At 42.4% G+C, this 18347-nt stretch overlaps 1 protein-coding gene across 1 annotated transcript in view; it reads left to right on the top strand.

Moving 5' to 3' along the window:
• The window catches only part of LAMA3 (laminin subunit alpha 3), a 190989-nt gene that overhangs the window by 74100 nt on the left and 98542 nt on the right, over positions 1–18347 (top strand). Inside the window, exons 15-18 of the mRNA XM_084621252.1 lie at positions 6527–6661; positions 8957–9094; positions 12110–12156; positions 17269–17368. Coding sequence (XP_084477378.1) covers positions 6527–6661; positions 8957–9094; positions 12110–12156; positions 17269–17368 — 420 coding nt within the window. The remainder of the gene's footprint in view (positions 1–6526; positions 6662–8956; positions 9095–12109; positions 12157–17268; positions 17369–18347) is intronic.

Below are 18347 nucleotides of genomic sequence, written 5' to 3'. Positions count from 1 at the left end.
AATTATATTCATCTATGAAAAGGAGTACTTGTGGCACCTTAGAGACTAACCAATTTATTTGAGCATGAGCTTTCGTGACGAAAGCTCATGCTCAAATAAATTGGTTAGTCTCTAAGGTGCCACAAATACTCCTTTTCTTTTTGCGAATACATACTAACACGGCTGTTACTCTGAAATTCATCTATGATAATTCTGTTCTTTACTATAGTTTCAACCAGTTTGCCCGGTACTGAAGTCAGGCTTACTGGCCTATAATTGCCGGAATCTCCTCTGGAACCTTTTTTAAAAATTGGTGTCACATTAGCTGTCCTTCAGTCATCTGGTACAGAAGCTGATTTAAATGACAGGTTACATACTACAGTTAGTAGTTCTGCAGTTTCACATTTGAGTTCCTTCAGAACTCTTGGGTGAATACCGTCTGGTCCTGGTGACTTATTACTGTTTAATTTATCAATTTGGTCCAAAACTTCCTCTAATGACACCTCAATCTGGGACTGTTCCTCAGATTTGTCACCTAAAAAGCATGCCTTACATCCTCAGCCATGAAGACCGATGCAAAGAATTAATTTAGTTTCTCCACAATGACCTTATCATCCTTGAATGCTTGTTTAGCATCTCGATCATCCAGTAGATCCATTGGTTGTTTAGTAGGGTTCCTGCTTCTGATGTGCTTACAATTTTTTTTGCTATTACTTTTTGAGTCTTTGGCTAGCTGTCTTCAAATTCTTTTTTAGCCTTCCTAATTATACTTTTAATACTTAATTTGCCAGAGTTTATGCTCCTTTCTATTTTCCTCACTAGGATTTAACTTCCACTTTTTAAAGGATTCCTTTTTGCCTCTCACTGCTTCTTTTACTTTGTTGTTTGGTCACAGTCACACTTTTTTGGTCCTGTTACTATGTTTTTTTAATTTGGGGTGTACATTTAGTCTGAGCCTCTATTTTGGTGTCTTTAAAATGTTTCCGTGCACCTTGGAGGGATTTCACTTTTGGCATTGTACCCCTAATTTTTGTTTAACTAACTTCCTCATTTTTGTGTACTTCCCCTTTCTGAAATTAAATGCTACCATCGTGGGCTGCTGTGAGGGTATTTTCCGCACCACAGGGATGTTAAATTTAATTATATAATGGTCATTATTACCAAGCAGTAGAGGTATATTCATCTCTTGGACCAGATCCTGTGCTCCACTTCGGACTGAATCAAGAATTGCCTCTCCTCTTGTGGTTTCCAGGACTAGCTGCTCCAAGAAGCAGTCAATTAAGGTGTCAAGAAACTTTATCTCTGCAACCCGTCCTGAGGTGACATGTACCCAGTCAGTATGGGGATAGTTGAAATCCCCCATTATTACTGAGGTTTTTTTATTTTTATAGCCTCTCTAATCTCCCTAAGCATTTCACAGTCACTATCATCATCCTGGTTATCCTCATTTAATATGAGGCACTCAAGTTCACCCATTTTATTATTTAGACTTCTAACATTTGTATATAAGCACTTTAAAATGGTCACTTTTTAGATGTCTGCCATTATGTGATGTAATTGAATGGGACTCTTTTTCATTTGACTGTTTCTCAACAGATCCTACCCACATCTTATCTTCCATCCTCTCCTTCTTACTAGGACATAGAGAATCTCTGTTAATAGATCCTTCCTAGAGGGATGTCTCTGTCCAAACCACATGGTCATCCACACGTGTCGGCTTTCCCCCAGCCCTTAGTTTAAAAACTGCTCTACTACCCTTTAAATTTTAAGTGCCAGCAGTCTGGTTCTATATTGGTTTAGGTGGAGCCCCTCCTTCCTGCCTAGGCTCCCTCTTTCCCAAAAGTTTTCCCAGTTCCTAATAAATCTAGACCCCTCCTCCCTACACCATCGTCTCATCCATGCATTGAGACCCTGCAGTTTGGCCTGTCTAACTGGCCCTGCGTGGGAACTGGAAGCATTTGAGAGAATGCTACCATAGAGGTCCTGGGCTTCAATCTCATACCCAGCAGCCTAAATTTGGCTTCTGGGACCTCTCCCCTAACCTTCCTTATGTCATTAGTACCTACATGTACCACGACCACCGGCTTCTCCCTAGCACTACACCTAAGTCTGTCTAGATGTCTCGAGAGATCTACAACCTTTGTACCCAGCGGGCAAGTCACTATGCGGTTCTCGTGGTCATCACAAACCCAGCTATCTATGTATCAAATGATTGAATCCCCCATTACTATTACTCTTCCTAATAACTGGAGTTCCCTCCCCTGGAGAGGTATCCTCAGTGAGAGAGGATACCATAGAACAGGGGTCTCAAACACGTGGCCCGCGGGGTCATTTCCTGTGGCCTGCTAAGCTCCCCTCCCCCCAGCGTGCTGCGTCCCCGCTCCTCTGCCTACCTCCAGGTGCTGTTTGGCGGTGCTTAGCGCTTTCCAGGAGGGAGGAGCGAGAAGCCTCGCGCTTAGGAGAGGAGGCAGAGAAGAGGCAGGGATTTGTGGAAAGGGTTGGAATAGGGGCAGGGAGGGGGTGGAGTTGGGGTGGGGACTTTGGGGAAGGGGTGGGGCAGGGCCACATGGAAAGGGTGGAGTGGAGGTAGGGCCGGGGGCAGCGGGGATGTCAGTGATGTGGCCCTCGGGCCAATGTACTAGTCCTCATGTTGCCCTCCTGGTGATTCAAATTTGAGATTCCCTGCCATAGAATCATCTGGAAAGAGGGTCCCAACTATGGGATCATTTCCCTGTGCTCCAGTTTGATGCTCTCCTTCCCTGAGACTTACATCCTCCTCAACTGCACAGGGGCTGTCAGACTGAGGATGGGACCATTCTACTGTGTCCCAGAAAGTCTCATCTATGTACCTTTCTTTTCCCCTTAGCTCCTCCAGTTCAGCCACTCTGGTCTCCAAAGCCCCTATGTAGTCTCTGGGGGCCAGGCTCTCCTTGCACAGAATGTACACTTATGCCACTTGGCCATAAGGCAGGTAGTCATACATGCTGCATTCAATGCAATAAATTGGATAGCCCCCATCCTGCTGCTGGACTTCTGTCTGCATTATCTTTTTACTCCTGCGTCTCTTTCAATTATTGTTATGTTTTTATCAGGGAGTGTTTATTGCCTTAAGCTTAGGGAATGTTAATGAAGAGTATCTAGCCCCCCCGCCCTTCTAAACTCTCTTGCAAAACTCCCCTGTAACTATTTGTGTCTGTACAAGAAAGCAGTCAAGTCTCTTTTTGTCACCAGTTTGTGTTAGAGAGTGCCTGCTTCAGGCAAGATGTCTCTATATTGTTTAGTGTGTGAAGTTGTTAATTCAGGATTTAAGTGGCACAGGCCCTCAGCACTGAGGTGAATTTCACCCAGTGAGAGAAAAGGCGAGGTCTCATGTCACAGTAAGTTTTGATGTATGCTTGTGTACACACATGAACATGTTGCATATAGAAAGATACAGGAGAATTTGCTTCTTTGTTGTTGTTTCATTGTGATGTTACCCAGGGTACAGTCTGGACTGTTGAACAGCTCTGTCCCCTCAACTCTCCAACCTGGGGTGCCTTTTACACTGCTTTGCTGTCAGAACAACCATTCCTGGTCTGTTCACACACAGCCTGCAGCATGCAAAATCACTCCCAGCTATGTTGCATGAATGCTCTAGCCAGTCACGCCTGAGTTATATTGCAGAGGGACACCAGCAAATTCCCAGTTCCAGACTTGTCCTCAGATATGTGTGTCTTGTACTGCCTAGCAGTTTCCTTCTGGACAATACAAGCTCGTAGAAAGTTCATCATTTCAATAATAGAAAATGATATGCACAAACCCTGTTATCTCAAATGGAGGTTCCCAAGCATTTCATTCCATACACACTAGTTTCGATAAATTAAGTTTATTAACTACAGAAAGAAAAATTTGAACTGATTACATGTAATCAGGCATAAAAGTAAAAATTGGTTACAAAGAAAATAAAAAGTAAAACAACTAATATCTAACTTATCCAGCTATTCAAAAGGAAAGGTTTTTCTCACCATATCTTTTTAATCATTACTGGCTGAACTTTTTCAGTCAGAACTCCTCCCCCAGTCCAGTGTCTTTCCAGTTTCTGTTGATGCCCGTGAGCAGAGAGAAAGGGAGGAGTATTTTGGGGCTTCTCTTGCCATTTCTTACAGTTCTCTTTTCCCTTTGAAGATCATCTCCAGCTGGCATTCTGGAGGCAGGAGGTCTGGGGGATGGGAACTTCCCATTGTTTCACTGTTAATATGTAAAGTTCTTGCTCACACTCTTCTTCCTGACAAAGAATGGCCGCTTAACCAGATGCTAGTCCATTTGATTTTGTGGACGCTTTGCTGAGATGTTGTCTAACCTTTTGTCTCTGGGGAACTGGTCTGAAGCTGTTTCCACTAACTTGGAACATGACAGTAGCATTTTATAACCTTACATACAATGTTGCCACAGATTTTACCAGTACAATAATGTTCAGCAGATTATGATTTTTCAAATGATACCTCATAAGGCATACTTTGTACAAAATGTATCATACTCTTGTAAAAAGGTTAAACATAGGGGGTACAGAACATCACAATCATTTTGTATTAGTAAATGCAACAGACACCTTCATTATGGGCTTACGTTCTAAATATATGCCTATGAAAGGACTACAGAATTCTTTATGCTCCTTAGAAGAAAAATCCAAAGTACTAGTTCGAGTCAACAAGCAAAATGGATGGAGTAAAGAATTACCATATGGTTCTCCCTTTTACAGATCTGGAGTACATTAAAATGTTTTAATGAAAAAAATCAAATCAGAGTTCTACATTGGTACACACAGTTCAGTGGTTTTAAAATACTATGTCCATGCTATAATTTTTTAAAGTTGGAAGTGAATCAACTGGCAATTTAGTGTAGCAAATTTAGCCCATATTGAACTGGTTTAAACTTTTAATGCTGAAATCTGCAATGAAACATAAAAGCGGTAAGAGATCATGCAAAAACAAGTCACAAAAAAAAGACTGTAAAAGATAATTAAACATAAGAGAAAACTAAAAGGGGGCATGCAGCCAAAGTAAAAAAGGGGTGACAGTTTCTTCTTTAACCATCGTTTACCTATGCATGATCATAAAACTGATGTAATGGGACGTGGCAGATTTTTTTCTGTTCGGAAAGATTTTTTTTTATCTAGTGCAACAGCAGAGTTCCTTGGAAAACTCGATTAGGAGGAGGGGTGAGAAACAACAATTTGGCTTAGTATAATACTATCCATCTGAGTGCCCATCCCACTGAAGATCAAATCACTGTTCCTCCAGCTATGCAAACTAGCCTGGGCCTGATTTTCCTCACTTAGTGCCTGATCCTGCCCCATTGAAGTCAATGGGAGCATTACCATTGATTCACTAGGAGTAGGATCAAGCCCTTACACTGATTTAACTACATTTAAATGAAATGAGAATTTAACTCTACAGCATTACAATAAAAGAACCCCAGTCCTGCCCCAAGACCCCATTGTACTAGATGCTGTACAAAGAGAGAACAAAAAAGACAGGGCCTCCCCCAAAGAGTTTACAATCTAATGTAAAACTCTAGGCATTGGTGCCACTGAAGATGTTTTTGGGAGAGATGGGATGTGGGTTTGCTTTAGCAGCTCTCTCCCTCACATATTGACTGGGTAGCGAGTCTTGCTGCCTCTCTTAATCCTGTGAAAACAAACACAGCAGAGTAAGAGAGCTTTGGCTGCTGAATAGAGAGGAACTGAAAGAGGGAAACCAGAAACATACATAGAACAGGGAAACATTTAAAATAGCTGTAGCTGTAACTCCAGTAAAAACACCCAGCTGGCTAGCAATTATATTCTGACACAGATTCACAAACCGCATGCTAGTTCTTATACATTACTTCACAGCACATAAACTAGCTTTTTTACACTGTGGCAGCAATTCATTTGAGAGTTTGTTGAACTAAAGTTGGTCAGCAGTTAACTTGAACACTGTATCAAATTTCAGAGCTTTAGTCTGTATTCGCAAAAAGAAAAGGAGTACTTGTGACACCTTAGGGACTAACAAATTTGAGCATAAGCTTTCATGAGCTAGAGTTCACTTCATGCTCAAATAAATTTGTTAGTCTCTAAGGTGCCACAAGTACTCCTTTTCTCTTTATCAAGTTGTTATCCTAATAAATTACTAGCTAGTCATTATGCCATATCAAATGCTGCTCTACTTCCTCAATACTTAATGCATGAGGCTATCTTTTAAGACTAAGTAATTTCCTCAAATAATTTTTCTTCAGTTTTAAGGTGAATTTCTATCCTGTATGTAGTTTGCAAATGATCAAACTAAAACTTTCTTTAATACGTTATAGCATTGCAATAAGACACTAATATCATGGCTGATCAGGCAATTGTATTCTAAGCCACTGTTTGCAGATGTTCATTTTTGCTGGTAAGATCATGGTTTTGGCTGAATGTCTTGTGTTTGTTTTTGAGCCAAAGGTGAATTTTTCAGAACATTTTATTTTAAAATAACTACTGCTTTGGACAAATAGCTGCATGAATAATTGCTTGTGATTTTCCCTTGTGCAGAGTGCAACTGTGATGCACTTGGCTCATTGGACAATACATGTGGGCCTAGTGGTCAGTGTCGGTGCCGTAAAAATTATGCTGGAGTTCGATGCAACCAATGTGCTCCAGGTTATTTTAGCTATCCCAACTGCTTGCGTGAGTAACAGTAGTTCCTTCTTTTGCTTTGCTTTCTGTTATAAAGAAAAAATCAGTTAATTCCCTCAAAAGCTTTTCTATGTAAAACTGCAAGAATCAAAGCAAGAGTGAGTCATTTTAGGCAGAAACAGTAAATGGTTCTCTCCTCCCCCTGTTTATTTAGCACATCATATATAGAAGCTCTGTGGGGCAGGTAGATGAGGCTACCAACTACAGTTCTTAAAAGCCTCATTAACCTCTCAGGCCTTGTCTAGACTGGGATTTAAAGTGTGATGTTAACTAACATGTTTTAAAAGTCTAATGTAGACAACGCTTGCTGCCTCTAGCAATTCTAACTTGGTCAATAGTTGGGGTGGGGACTTTGGGGAAGGGGTGGGGCAGGGGCAATAGGGAGCCTCAGCTTTAACTCAACTAGTTTAGTGTGTATTAAAGTATACATTGCCTAACATCATGTGCCAACATCACACCTTAACTCTTAGTCTACATGAGACCTAGAAGGGCTTGATCCTGCAAACCTACTCATCTCAGTAACCTTACTCACCTGACCAGTTCTACTGATTAGACCCAAAATGAATTATATGACTGATATTACAGAAACCTAGAGACAGTAAAGTTATCAAGTAGAATGAAACATTCAGACCCCGTCTACACTGTAATTAAAATCAGGTGTTTAAGTAACTTTAAACATGGTTGTTATGTGCGTGGTTATAGGTGTGGTGGTCACGTGCCTGGTACCATTGAGCATCATTAACAGAGATATTTGTTTCCTGAGAATCAAAATTTCAGATTGGCAGTACCAGAGGAGCTATATTGTTTTACAGCAGGGGTGGGCAAACTTTTTGGCCCGAGGGCCACATCAGGGTTGCAAAATGGTATGGAGGGCTGGGTAGAGAAGGATGTGCCTCCGCAAACAGCCTGGCCCCTGCCCCTTATCTGCCCCCTCCCACTTCCCACCCCCTGGCTATCTAACCCCTGCTGCTTCTTGTCCCCTGACCCCCCCTCCTGGGACCCCCCCTCCTATTTAACCCCCCCTGCTCCCTGTCCCCTGATTGCCCCAACCCCTATCCACACCCCTGCCTCCTGACAGGCTCCCTGACCCATCCAACCCCTTACCCCTTGCTTCTTGTCCCCTGACCACCCCCTTCTGGGACCCCTGTCCCTAACTGCCCCCCCAGGACCCCACCCTCTAGTCAACCTCCCTGTCCCTGTCCCCCCCCCTCCTGGGACACCCCTCCCATCCAACCCCTGCTGCTCCTGACTGCCCCCCCCCGAACCTCCACCCCATCCAACTGCCCCGGAACAACCCCCTGGGACTTCCTGCCCCTTATCCAACCCCCCTTCCCCTTACCATGCCCCTCAGAGTGGCAGGACAGGCTTATTGGAAAGCCTGGGAGGTGGGCGGACGCAAGCCGTGCTGCCTGCATGGCTGGGGTGACAGTGGGGGAGGAGCTGGGGGCTAGCCTCCCTGGCTGGGAGCTCAGGAGCTGGGCAGGATGGTCCCGCGGGCTGGATGTGGCCTGTAGTTTGCCCACCTCTGTGTTACAGTATGGCTATAACCACTTCTCAGGACAAAATTCCAACAACTTTTAGGGAACTAATTGCTACTCTTCAAGAACTGTATTTAACAGTTTCAACTTTAGACACTGATCCTGCAAAGAAATATGCTTAACCTCACACACACCGCGTAGTTTGATTCACTTCAGTGGGACTACTCACAATGCGTAAATTTAGCATGTGTGTAAGTCATTTCAATACTGGGGTCAATAGTGTGAACAGGAACATGAAGATGACCACAAATGTGACTGCTCTCTGGGTAAAAGGCAAGACCCCCTTTTTAGCCCTTCCTAGTCAAGGTTTAAAGATCTGATGTTAGAACATAGTATGTGCTATCTCAGTTTTAAATCCTAGCCTAGAAAAAGCTTTTGCCTTAAGCTATATGTAAAATTAAACAGAACCAGCAAACAAAAGCCAATCCCCACTTCAGTCTGCCCTTGGGTTGAAGCAAAGAACAGAAGAATGAGTGCAGTGAAGTTCCTGATAATCCTAACTGCTTCTGTTAAGGGAAAAATCAAATCATGTAACTCGTGTGTGAAATAAGGCACTCAGATTTCATATTGATGGGTGCACTATTAATAAGTACCTAGGCAGAGAGGTTTTTTTTTTTAAACAGTTATTGCAAAGAAAATCAGGAATGTTCCAGATAAGTAATGTTAAATTTTAAAACTTCAGTCCCGAAACAGGTTATTTCTTACTAAATGTAGCTAGAATCTTACCAAATAATGATTTTTTGTTCAGCTTGTCAGTGTTCTCCCCATGGTTCCTACCAGAACACATGTGAATCAACAACAGGGCAGTGTGAGTGTCGAACAGGCATTACAGGGCAGCAGTGTGACAGATGCCTTTCAGAAGGCTACAGTTTCCCCTATTGCCAAGGTAAGATTTACGATGGAAAATACTTGATCTTGATGCAAAATGCATACATTTTTGCCATTGTGTTCTCCAGAGCACTCCACTGTATAGATAGCTCCATAGAAACATGGAACATGTACAGGACACATCAGGGAGATGGACTAGATGATCTAATAGAATCACAGAATATCAGGGTTGGAAGGGACCTCAGGAGGTCATCTAGTCCAACCCCCTGCTCAAAGCAGGGCCAATCCCCAACTAAATCATCCCACCCAGGGCTTTGTCAAGCCTGACCTTAAAAACCTCAAAGGAAGGAGATTCCACCACCTCCCTAGGAAACACATTCCAGTGCTTCACCACCCTCCTACTGAAAAAGTTTTTCCTAATATCCAACCTAAACCTCCCCCACTGCAACTTGAGGCCATTACTCCTTGTTCTGTCATCTGCTACCGCTCAGAACAGTCTAGAGCCATCCTCTTTGGAACCCCCCTTTCAGGTAGTTGAAAGCAGCTATCAGATCCCCCCCTCATTCTCCTCTTCCGCAGACTAAACCATCCCAGTTCCCTCAGCCTCTCCTCATAAGTCATGCGTTCTAGTCCCCTTATCATTTGTTGCCCTTCACTGGATGCTTTCCAAATTTTCCATATCCTTCTTGTAGTGGAGCCCAAAACTGGACACAGTACTCCAGATGAGACCTCACCAATGTTGAATAGAGGGGAATGATCACATCCCTCGATCTGCTGGCAATGCCCCTACTTATACAGCCCAAAATGCCGTTAGCCTTCTTGGCAACAAGGGCACACTGTTGACTCAGATCCAGCTTCTCATCCATTGTAACCTCTAGGTCCTTTTCTGCAGAACTGCTGCCTAGCCATTCAGTCCCTAGTCTGTAGCAGTGCATGGGATTCTTCCATCCTAAGTGCAGGCCTCTGCACTTGGCATTGTTAAACCTCAGATTTCTTTTGGCCAGGTCCCTCTGTATCCTATCTACCACTCCTCCCAGTTTAGTGTCATTTACAAACTTGCTGAGGGTGCAGTCCATGCCATCCTCCAGATCATTGACTATATTGAACAAAACCGGCCCCAGGACTGACCCTTGGGGCACTCCGCTTGATACCGGCTGCCAACTAGACATGGAGCCATTGATCACTACCTGTTGAGCCCGACGATCTAGCCAGCTTTCTATCCACCGTAGAGCCCATTCATCCAGCCCATACTACTTTAACTTGCTGGCAAGAATACTGTGGGAGACTGTCAAAAGCTTTGCTAAAGTCAAGGAATAACACGTCCACTGCTTTCCCTTCATCCACAGAGCCAGTTATCTCGTCATAGAAGGCAATTAGATTAGTCAGGCATGACTTGCCCTTGGTGAATCCATGCTGACTGTTCCTGATCACTTTCCTCTAAGTGCTTCAGAATTGATTCCTTGAGGACCTGCTCCATGATTTTTCCAGGGACTGAGGTGAGGCTGACTGGCCTGTAGTTCCCAGGATCCTCCTTCCCTTTTTTAAAGATGGGCACTACATTAGCCTTTTCCCAGTTGTCCAGAGCCTCCCCCGATCACCATGAGTTTTCAAAGATAATGGCCAATGGCTCTGCAATCACATCCGCCAACTCCTTTAGCACTCTCGGACGCAGCGCATCCGGCCCCATGGACTTGTGCTCATCCAGCTTTTCTTTCTCCACAGATGGCTGGTCACCTCCTCCCCATGCTGTGCTGCCCAGTGCAGCCGTCTGGGAGCTGACCTTGTTTGTGAAGACAGAGGCAAAAAAAGCATTGAGTACATTAGCTTTTTCCACATCCTCTGTCACTAGGTTGCCTCCCTCATTCAGTAAGGGGCCCACACTTTCCTTGGTTTTCTTCTTGTTGCCAACATACCTGAAGAAACCCTTCTTATTCTTAAGATCTCTTGCTAGCTGCAACTCCAAGTGTTATTTGGCCTTCCTGATTTCACTCCTGCATGCCCGAGCAATATTCTTATACTCCTGCCTGGTCATTTGTCCAATCTTCCACTTCTTGTAAGTTTCTTTGTGTGTTTAAGATCATCAAGGATTTCACTGTTAAGCCAAGCTGGTTGCCTGCCATATTTACTATTCTTTCTACACATCAGGATGGTTTGTTCCTGTAACCTCAATAAGGATTCTTTAAAATACAGCCACCTCTCCTGGACTCCTTTCCCCCTCATGTTATTCTCCTAGGGGATCCTGCCCATCAGTTCCCTGAGGGAGTCAAAGTCTGCTTTTCTGAAGTCTAGGGTCCGCATTCTGCTGCTCTCCTTTCTTCCTTGTGTCAGGATCCTGACCTCGACCATCTCATGGGAACCTGGGTGGCAGTGACCATTGACTTTTGCTTCCCCTACTCATTCTTCCTGGTTTGTGAGCAGCAGGTCAAGAAGAGCACTGCCCCTATTTGATTCCTCCAGCACTTGCACCAGGAAGTTGTCCCCTACACTTTCCAAAAAGTTCTTGGATTGTCTGTGCACCACTGTATTGCTCTCCCAGCAAACAGCAAGGTGATTGAAGTCCCCATGAGTCTTCCATAATAGATCTTGTTTATTCCTCACTTCCATGTTTCATAAACTGCACTGAGGGAATTTGGCACTCTTTAGCTGGTGGCATTGTAGATTTAGGAAAAATACCGTTAGTTATTCATCAGAGGGTAGCCATGTTAGTCTGGATCTGTGAAAGTGGCGAAGAGTCCTGTGGCACCTTATAGGCTAACAGACGTATTGGAGCATAAGCTTTCGTGGGTGAATACCCATTTCGTCGGATGCATGTAGTGGAGATTCAGTTACTCTTTTTCCCATCCCTGCCATATTTTTGCAAATAATCCTGATGGTTACATATAAAAATAAAAGTTCTAAAGTATGCACTGATGCTAATTATCCTTTTACACAGTCACCATGAAAGACTTCAACTCATTTTAAAATATCAAGATCACCCCGGGCAACCTTATTATAGAAAAGTTTGGAATTTGCAACTGCTCCATTGCTTCATTTACAAAAAATGATCATATGTTTATTTTTTTATTACATAAAGGAGCAAACAATGACTGTGACCCTGCTGGTACTCTTGATTCCCATACTGTAAGTATTATATTTTTGGCATTTACAATAAATGTTAATTGATTCACTACATCTGTAATTACTGAATACATTGATTTGGAATTTCTAAATATTATAAATGATTTCCTAACTCAAGAAGTGTTGCAACAGACATGGGGGGAATTCTATATTACACACCTAGTCTTGATAGAGAGGAACTGGTCACAGAACTAAAAATTAATGGCAGGTTTCAGAGTAACAGCTGTGTTAGTCTGTATTCGCAAAAAGAATTAATGGTAGCTTTGGTACAAGTGATTGTGACTTGCACAAAGTAGAGCAGCAACAAAACCTGAGGGAGCTTAGTAAAATTGGCATAAAAGCTAAGCTGTTTGAAATTGTGTGTCACTCTATAACCAAGCCAACATAAGATGCTGTGGGAACATAGCTAAGGCTTAAAACAAAAGCTATCAGAAAAAGTACGGCATCCATTAAATGAGCAAAACCAAAAACTTGTTAAACTTCTCTTACCTGCATATAATAAAAACACACCAAAACACGCCCCCTGAATAATGATTCCCCATTTATAATTATTCTACCATTTCAATCCAGTAAGGGACAAATACCATTGTTAGGATTGTTTTTGTTAATATACTTTAACGCCTTCTTATTCTCCTTAACGCTGGTGGCCATAGATTTCTACTTGCAGACCTTTGCTTCCCTTCTCAATTTTCTACAACTTCTACCTTTGGATTTAGGGTCATTACTGTCAACTTCCCCTTTCTTCCATTGGTAATACATTTTTTAATTTTTATAGCTGCCTTCACTTCCCCTCTAAACAAGGTCTTTGTTAAAACCAATATGGCCTTCTGTCTCAATTTGTGGGATTGTGACTTCTTGGGCATGTTCTGAAGTGCTCTTAAGCAATTCCCAATAGTCATTCTATATAAAAAAGGGAAACAAGGAGAACCCAGGGAATTACAGACCAGTCAGCTTAACTTTTGTACCTGGAAAGATAATGGAGCAAATAATTAAGCAATCAATTTGGAAACACCTAGAAGGTAATAAGTAACAGTCAGCATGGATTTGTCAAGAACAAATTGTATCAAACCAACCTGATAACATTCTTTGACAGGGTAACAAATCTTGTGGATATAGGGGAAGTGGTAGATGTGGTATATCTTGATTTTAGTAAAGTTTTTGATACTGTCTCACATGACCTTCTCATAAACAAACTAGGGAAATGCAACCTAGATGGAGCTACTATAAGGGGAGTGCATAACTGGTTGGAAAACCATTCCCAGAGATTAGTTATCAGTGGCTCTAAGTCAAGATGGAAAGGCATAATGAGTGGGGTCCCACAGGGATCAGTTCTGGATCCAGTTCTGTTCCATATCTTCATCAATAATTTAGATAATGGCATAGAGAGTACACTTCTAAAGTTTGTGGACAATACCATGCTGGGAGGGGTTGCAAATACTTTGGTGGATAGGATTATAATTCAAAATGATCTGGACAAACTGGAGAAATGGTCTGAAGTAAACAGGATGAAATTCAATAAGGACAAATGCAAAGTACTCCACTTAGGAAGGATCTATCAGCTGCACACACAGAAATAGGAAGTGACTGCCTAGGAAGTACTGCGGCAAGGGATCTGGGGGTCATAGTGGACCACAAGCTAAATATGAGTCAAAGTGTAACACTGTTGCAAAAAAACCGAACATCATTCTGGATGTATTAGCGGGAGTGTTGTAAGCAAGACACGAGAAGTAATCCTTCCGCTCTACTCCACACTGATTAGGCCTCAACAGGGGTACTGTGTCCAGTTCTGGGCGCCACATTTCAGGAAAGATGTGGAGAAACTGGAGGAAGTCCAGAAAAGAGCAACAAAAATGATTAAAGGTCTAGAAAACATGAACTATGAGGGGAGATTGAAAAAAGTTGGGGTTGTTTAGTTTGGAGAAGAGAAGACTGAGAGGGGACATAACCTTTTATGTATTTGAAAATTATTACAAGGAGGGAGCAAAAAAGTGCTCTCCTTAACCTCTGAGGATGGGACAAGAAGCAATGAGCTTAAACTGCAGCAGTGGCGGTTAGGTTGGACATTAGGAAAAACTTCCTAACCGTCAGGGTGGTTAAGTACTGGAATAAATTGCCCAGGGAGGTTGTGGAATCTGCATCATTGGAGATTTGTAAGAGCAGGTTAGACAAACACCTGTTAGGGATGGTCTAAATAATATGTAGTTCTGCCATGAGTGCAGGGGACTGGACTAAATGACCTCTCAAGGCAGTCCTATGATGCACATTTTTCGGATTAAATTCTTCCTCCCAGCTGATATGTCTCAATTATTTTCAGCTTTGTCAAATTGGCCCTTTTAAAACACCAAGTACATATGCTACTGGTTTGGACTTTGTTTGCATGTTATGACAAACCTTGGCAGGCTTATGCATTTTAAAGTTTACTTTTATAGTTAAAAACAATTAACACCTCATAAACAATATTTCACTAAATGTTAGTGACTGCAGATTGGTGAAATTTAACAACATTTAGCACATTAATACTATTAAATATTTAATTTTAAGCTATTAGTTGGGTTTGTTTTTAATACAATTTTTACATATAAACTACTACTGTATAGGTTTTCACTTTCTCATAATTTATACTACAGATAAACAGATTTTTTTGGATAAGAATGTTAATGGTTAAGCTTTATTTTATATTTACTGCTTTTTTGTGGTGCTGAGTTGGTTTTTGCTTCCAAAACACACAGCCATCTGAAAAAGAAAATAACCTATTGTGTCTTCTCTTTGGAGCCTTTGAGATTTTAATTAAATAGCATGTTTTATTTCATTTGTTTTACAATATACACTACATGTTACATGGGAATGCACTCTCTTCTTATAGTGCAATCTTTACCCTTTATTTGCCATAAAATTGTTAGCCATATTAATCTTTATATGAAGTGCTTGTAGAATTTTCATCTACTCCTATCAAAGTGATTGCCTGGTTACGCAGAGCCACATTAAGGTCTGGTGTTCTGAACATTGCTATTTTTGTGAGTACCCCTCCCCCTGCCTCAGTTTTCTTTTGCAGCCTTTTTAGCTGCTATTTTATTAATCCAGAAGGATTTAGAGTCTCTTCCTACTGTCCTGGTTCTGGCCATCCCTGTCATAGCCACAACCATATCTTCTAGTCCTTATTTTAAAAAGTGTTGAACTTCATAAAAACATTGAGGTACTCAAATGATTAAATGCTAAAAAGCAGAGCCAGATAACACCAGCTACTTGGGTTTGACATGAGAGGGGGGAAAAAAAAAAATAGCAAAGACTACCCAGAAACATTGACAGCTGCTCAAAAAGTGTGTGTGTCAGTTTTTATAACTTTGACTGAAAGATTCAAAAGGATTTTTAGTGGTATTTTTTAAAAGGCAATTCATTTTAAACATTCAAAATGGGGTTTTAGACACTAGGAGTGTTTAGGTCCCTAAAACTTTGCATAAGTACACAGATGTATTTGGTTTTTTTAATATTTTGCTTAATATCCCTTGTGTTGCTCTAATTATTTTTTTATACAACTGTACCTAGATTACATTCCCTACTTGTACATTCTGAGGCAGCCAAGTTCAAATGGAAACCCCTTTTTCCCCCCCTTAGTGATTTTGACTAAATTGTCCATACCACACATCCAAAGTTACACAGAAAACCTCTTCCTTTATTGTATATACATTTACTATACATCACACATTTTGGGATTGGCTTGGTTACTTTGTGGGAACCAATCCCAGTACTGCATGCTTTGTCAACTAACAGTGTAGGATTTATGCTTTTCCTCATCTCACATTCTGGGCTTATTTTGTCCACTGTTACCAGTTCCCTGGGTATTCGCTCTTATCTTAGAGAAGATAGGCATTCTGTCCGATATATTACTAACCTATCAATGCACAAACATTCTGTTTACCTACTGTAGCAATGCGAGACTCACCAGCACAGCACCTCCTGCTGGTCATCTGGGAATTAGCTCTTTCCAGCCTTCAGAGCACCCTCTGCAGGCCAGTGTCTCACCTGCCACTGGCCCCATGTCCCTCTTGGACCCCAGAGGCCTTTTCCTCAGGGTTCTGCCCCAGCAGTACCCCCACACTCTGGGTCTTCCCTCCCAGGAGAACCCCCAACCCTCTAAACCCACCTTGCCTCAGTGGCTACTGCCAGTCATCATCTAGCCCCCGCTCACTGGGGCAAACTGCAGTGTAATGGACACTCATCATTGGCAAGGGGTTAAGACCTGCTGCCTTTGCCTGTCTCTGGGCTGCCCCTCTGCAGCACCAGTACCTTTGTAGGCCTTCACCAAGGCCTGCAGCCTGGGGTTTTACCAGGCTGGAGCTCCTGCACTCCCTCTGGCCTTCTCCAGCACTGCTCCACCTCAGGTACCCTGATCCCAGGCAGCTAGCCCTTCCCACTCCAGGACTAGAGTGAGACTCCTTGCTTCTGGCCCACAGCCCTCTTATAAGGGCCAGCTGGGCCCTGTTTGAGCTGGCCACAGCTGTGGTCAGCTACTCACTCAGCTTCCCCCAGCTGGTCTCACTCCTCTTCCCTCACCACAGCCCTTTCCAGGGCTGCTTTTACTATTGGCTCCCCAGGGCAGCCCTCTCCCAGGGCTGTTTTAACCCCTTCAGGGCTAGAGCGAGGTGACCACCCCGCTACCCCTCCCTAATCCTGTCTCCCAAGAAATAAGGCCACATCCATGTCTGACTCATGTCAAGCCAGGCCTACAGTGTTATAATATGGGACTTCACTTGGTAACGAACCCGGGTGCGCTTTCCTGGGCCCAGTGAATTTTAGTATACTAAAGCAAAGATGTTTTTTCCCAAGAATTGGCATCTGTTGTTTAAATATCAATATAGTAAAAGTTCTGTATCCTGTCTTCTGGATGTAATTTAGCATGCTTCCTTTTGAATACTACGTAAAATATCCTTTTTGGAGATAAACAAGAATGATGTAAGCTAGTGCTTTCCCCCTTTGTTGCACATTATTCACATTCCTTAGAGTTCCATAGTAGGAAGAAATCTCAGTAGTGCCTCATTGTTCAAAGAACATTCTTTTCATTATTTAAAATAATCTGAACACTGGGATGCCCAATGTTTGATTCTTTTCTGCCATCAGGGCTATTGTCGGTGTCTGCAGCATGTTGAAGGTCCTATATGTAGCAGATGCAAACCACTTTACTGGAATCTGGCCAGAGAAAACCCTGATGGATGTACAGGTAAGATTTTGTACATGCATTTCTTCAGGTCATCAAAGACAGTTAAACTCTTTTTATCGATCGTCAGCTATAATTAGTGACACAAACCTTCTATGTTGGTTATTGTATCGTAGCAGCAGATTTTTCATACTGCTGACATTTGGTACCAAATTACCCATGATTCTTACACTTGTTTTCAAAACTCAGACCCTATCCTGGCACCAACATTTGATGATGATGTCCCAAATTCTGCTCTCAGTTACATTGGTCTGAATCAGGTGCAATCCCATTGTGACTTCAAAGGCGTTATGCAGACTTTACACCAATATAACGTAGAGCAGAATTTGCCCAAGAGTTTGGAGAAAATGTTCTTTCTCCTCTGATAGTGTATTCTCTTAAATTATCAAGGGTGAGAAAGCATTCTTATTGGCTTCACAATTTGCACAGCCTACCGTTGTTTATGTCTAAGTAAGATCAGTGTGACAACTGCTGTTAGTGAGGATGTGGTGTACCATCTGTTTTTAAATTGCAGAGCAACAATTTTATTTTTAAAGTCCCACTTCTTCCATATGTTTCTCTTCTAGTGGATTGCTTCACAGCAACCTCCCAATGGTTGGAGAGATGAGATATATAGCCAGCTCTAGAGCTACCCCCACTGTCTTTACAGCACTGAATCCAAATATAGCTCAGTCTGTATCTTCTCCTCAGGGACCAGTCACATCACCTCTCCATAGTCCCAGTGTCAGTAGGGGCACTTCCATGGCTGCACAATGCACCTATGTCAGCAAAGATGGTTCCTGTGATATTTGTCTCATTTCTATTTCATGAAGCATGCTGTAATTGTCCCAAAGGGTAGCACTGCAAAATAAGGAATAGTCAATCACTTTGGTAGAAGGAGATTTTTCTCTCGCCACATAAGTACCTCCAACGATCAGAGCAATATCATTCTTTGTTCTGTGTAGAATTCCTCAATCTCAATTCAAGTCTGTCTTTGTCAAAC

Source organism: Lepidochelys olivacea (assembly GCF_965140295.1).
Source record: "Lepidochelys olivacea isolate rLepOli2 genome assembly, chromosome: 2".
NCBI lineage: Eukaryota > Metazoa > Chordata > Testudines > Cheloniidae > Lepidochelys > Lepidochelys olivacea.
Note: the sequence above shows the minus strand (reverse complement) of the source record. Positions and strands in the feature narration are given on the sequence as shown.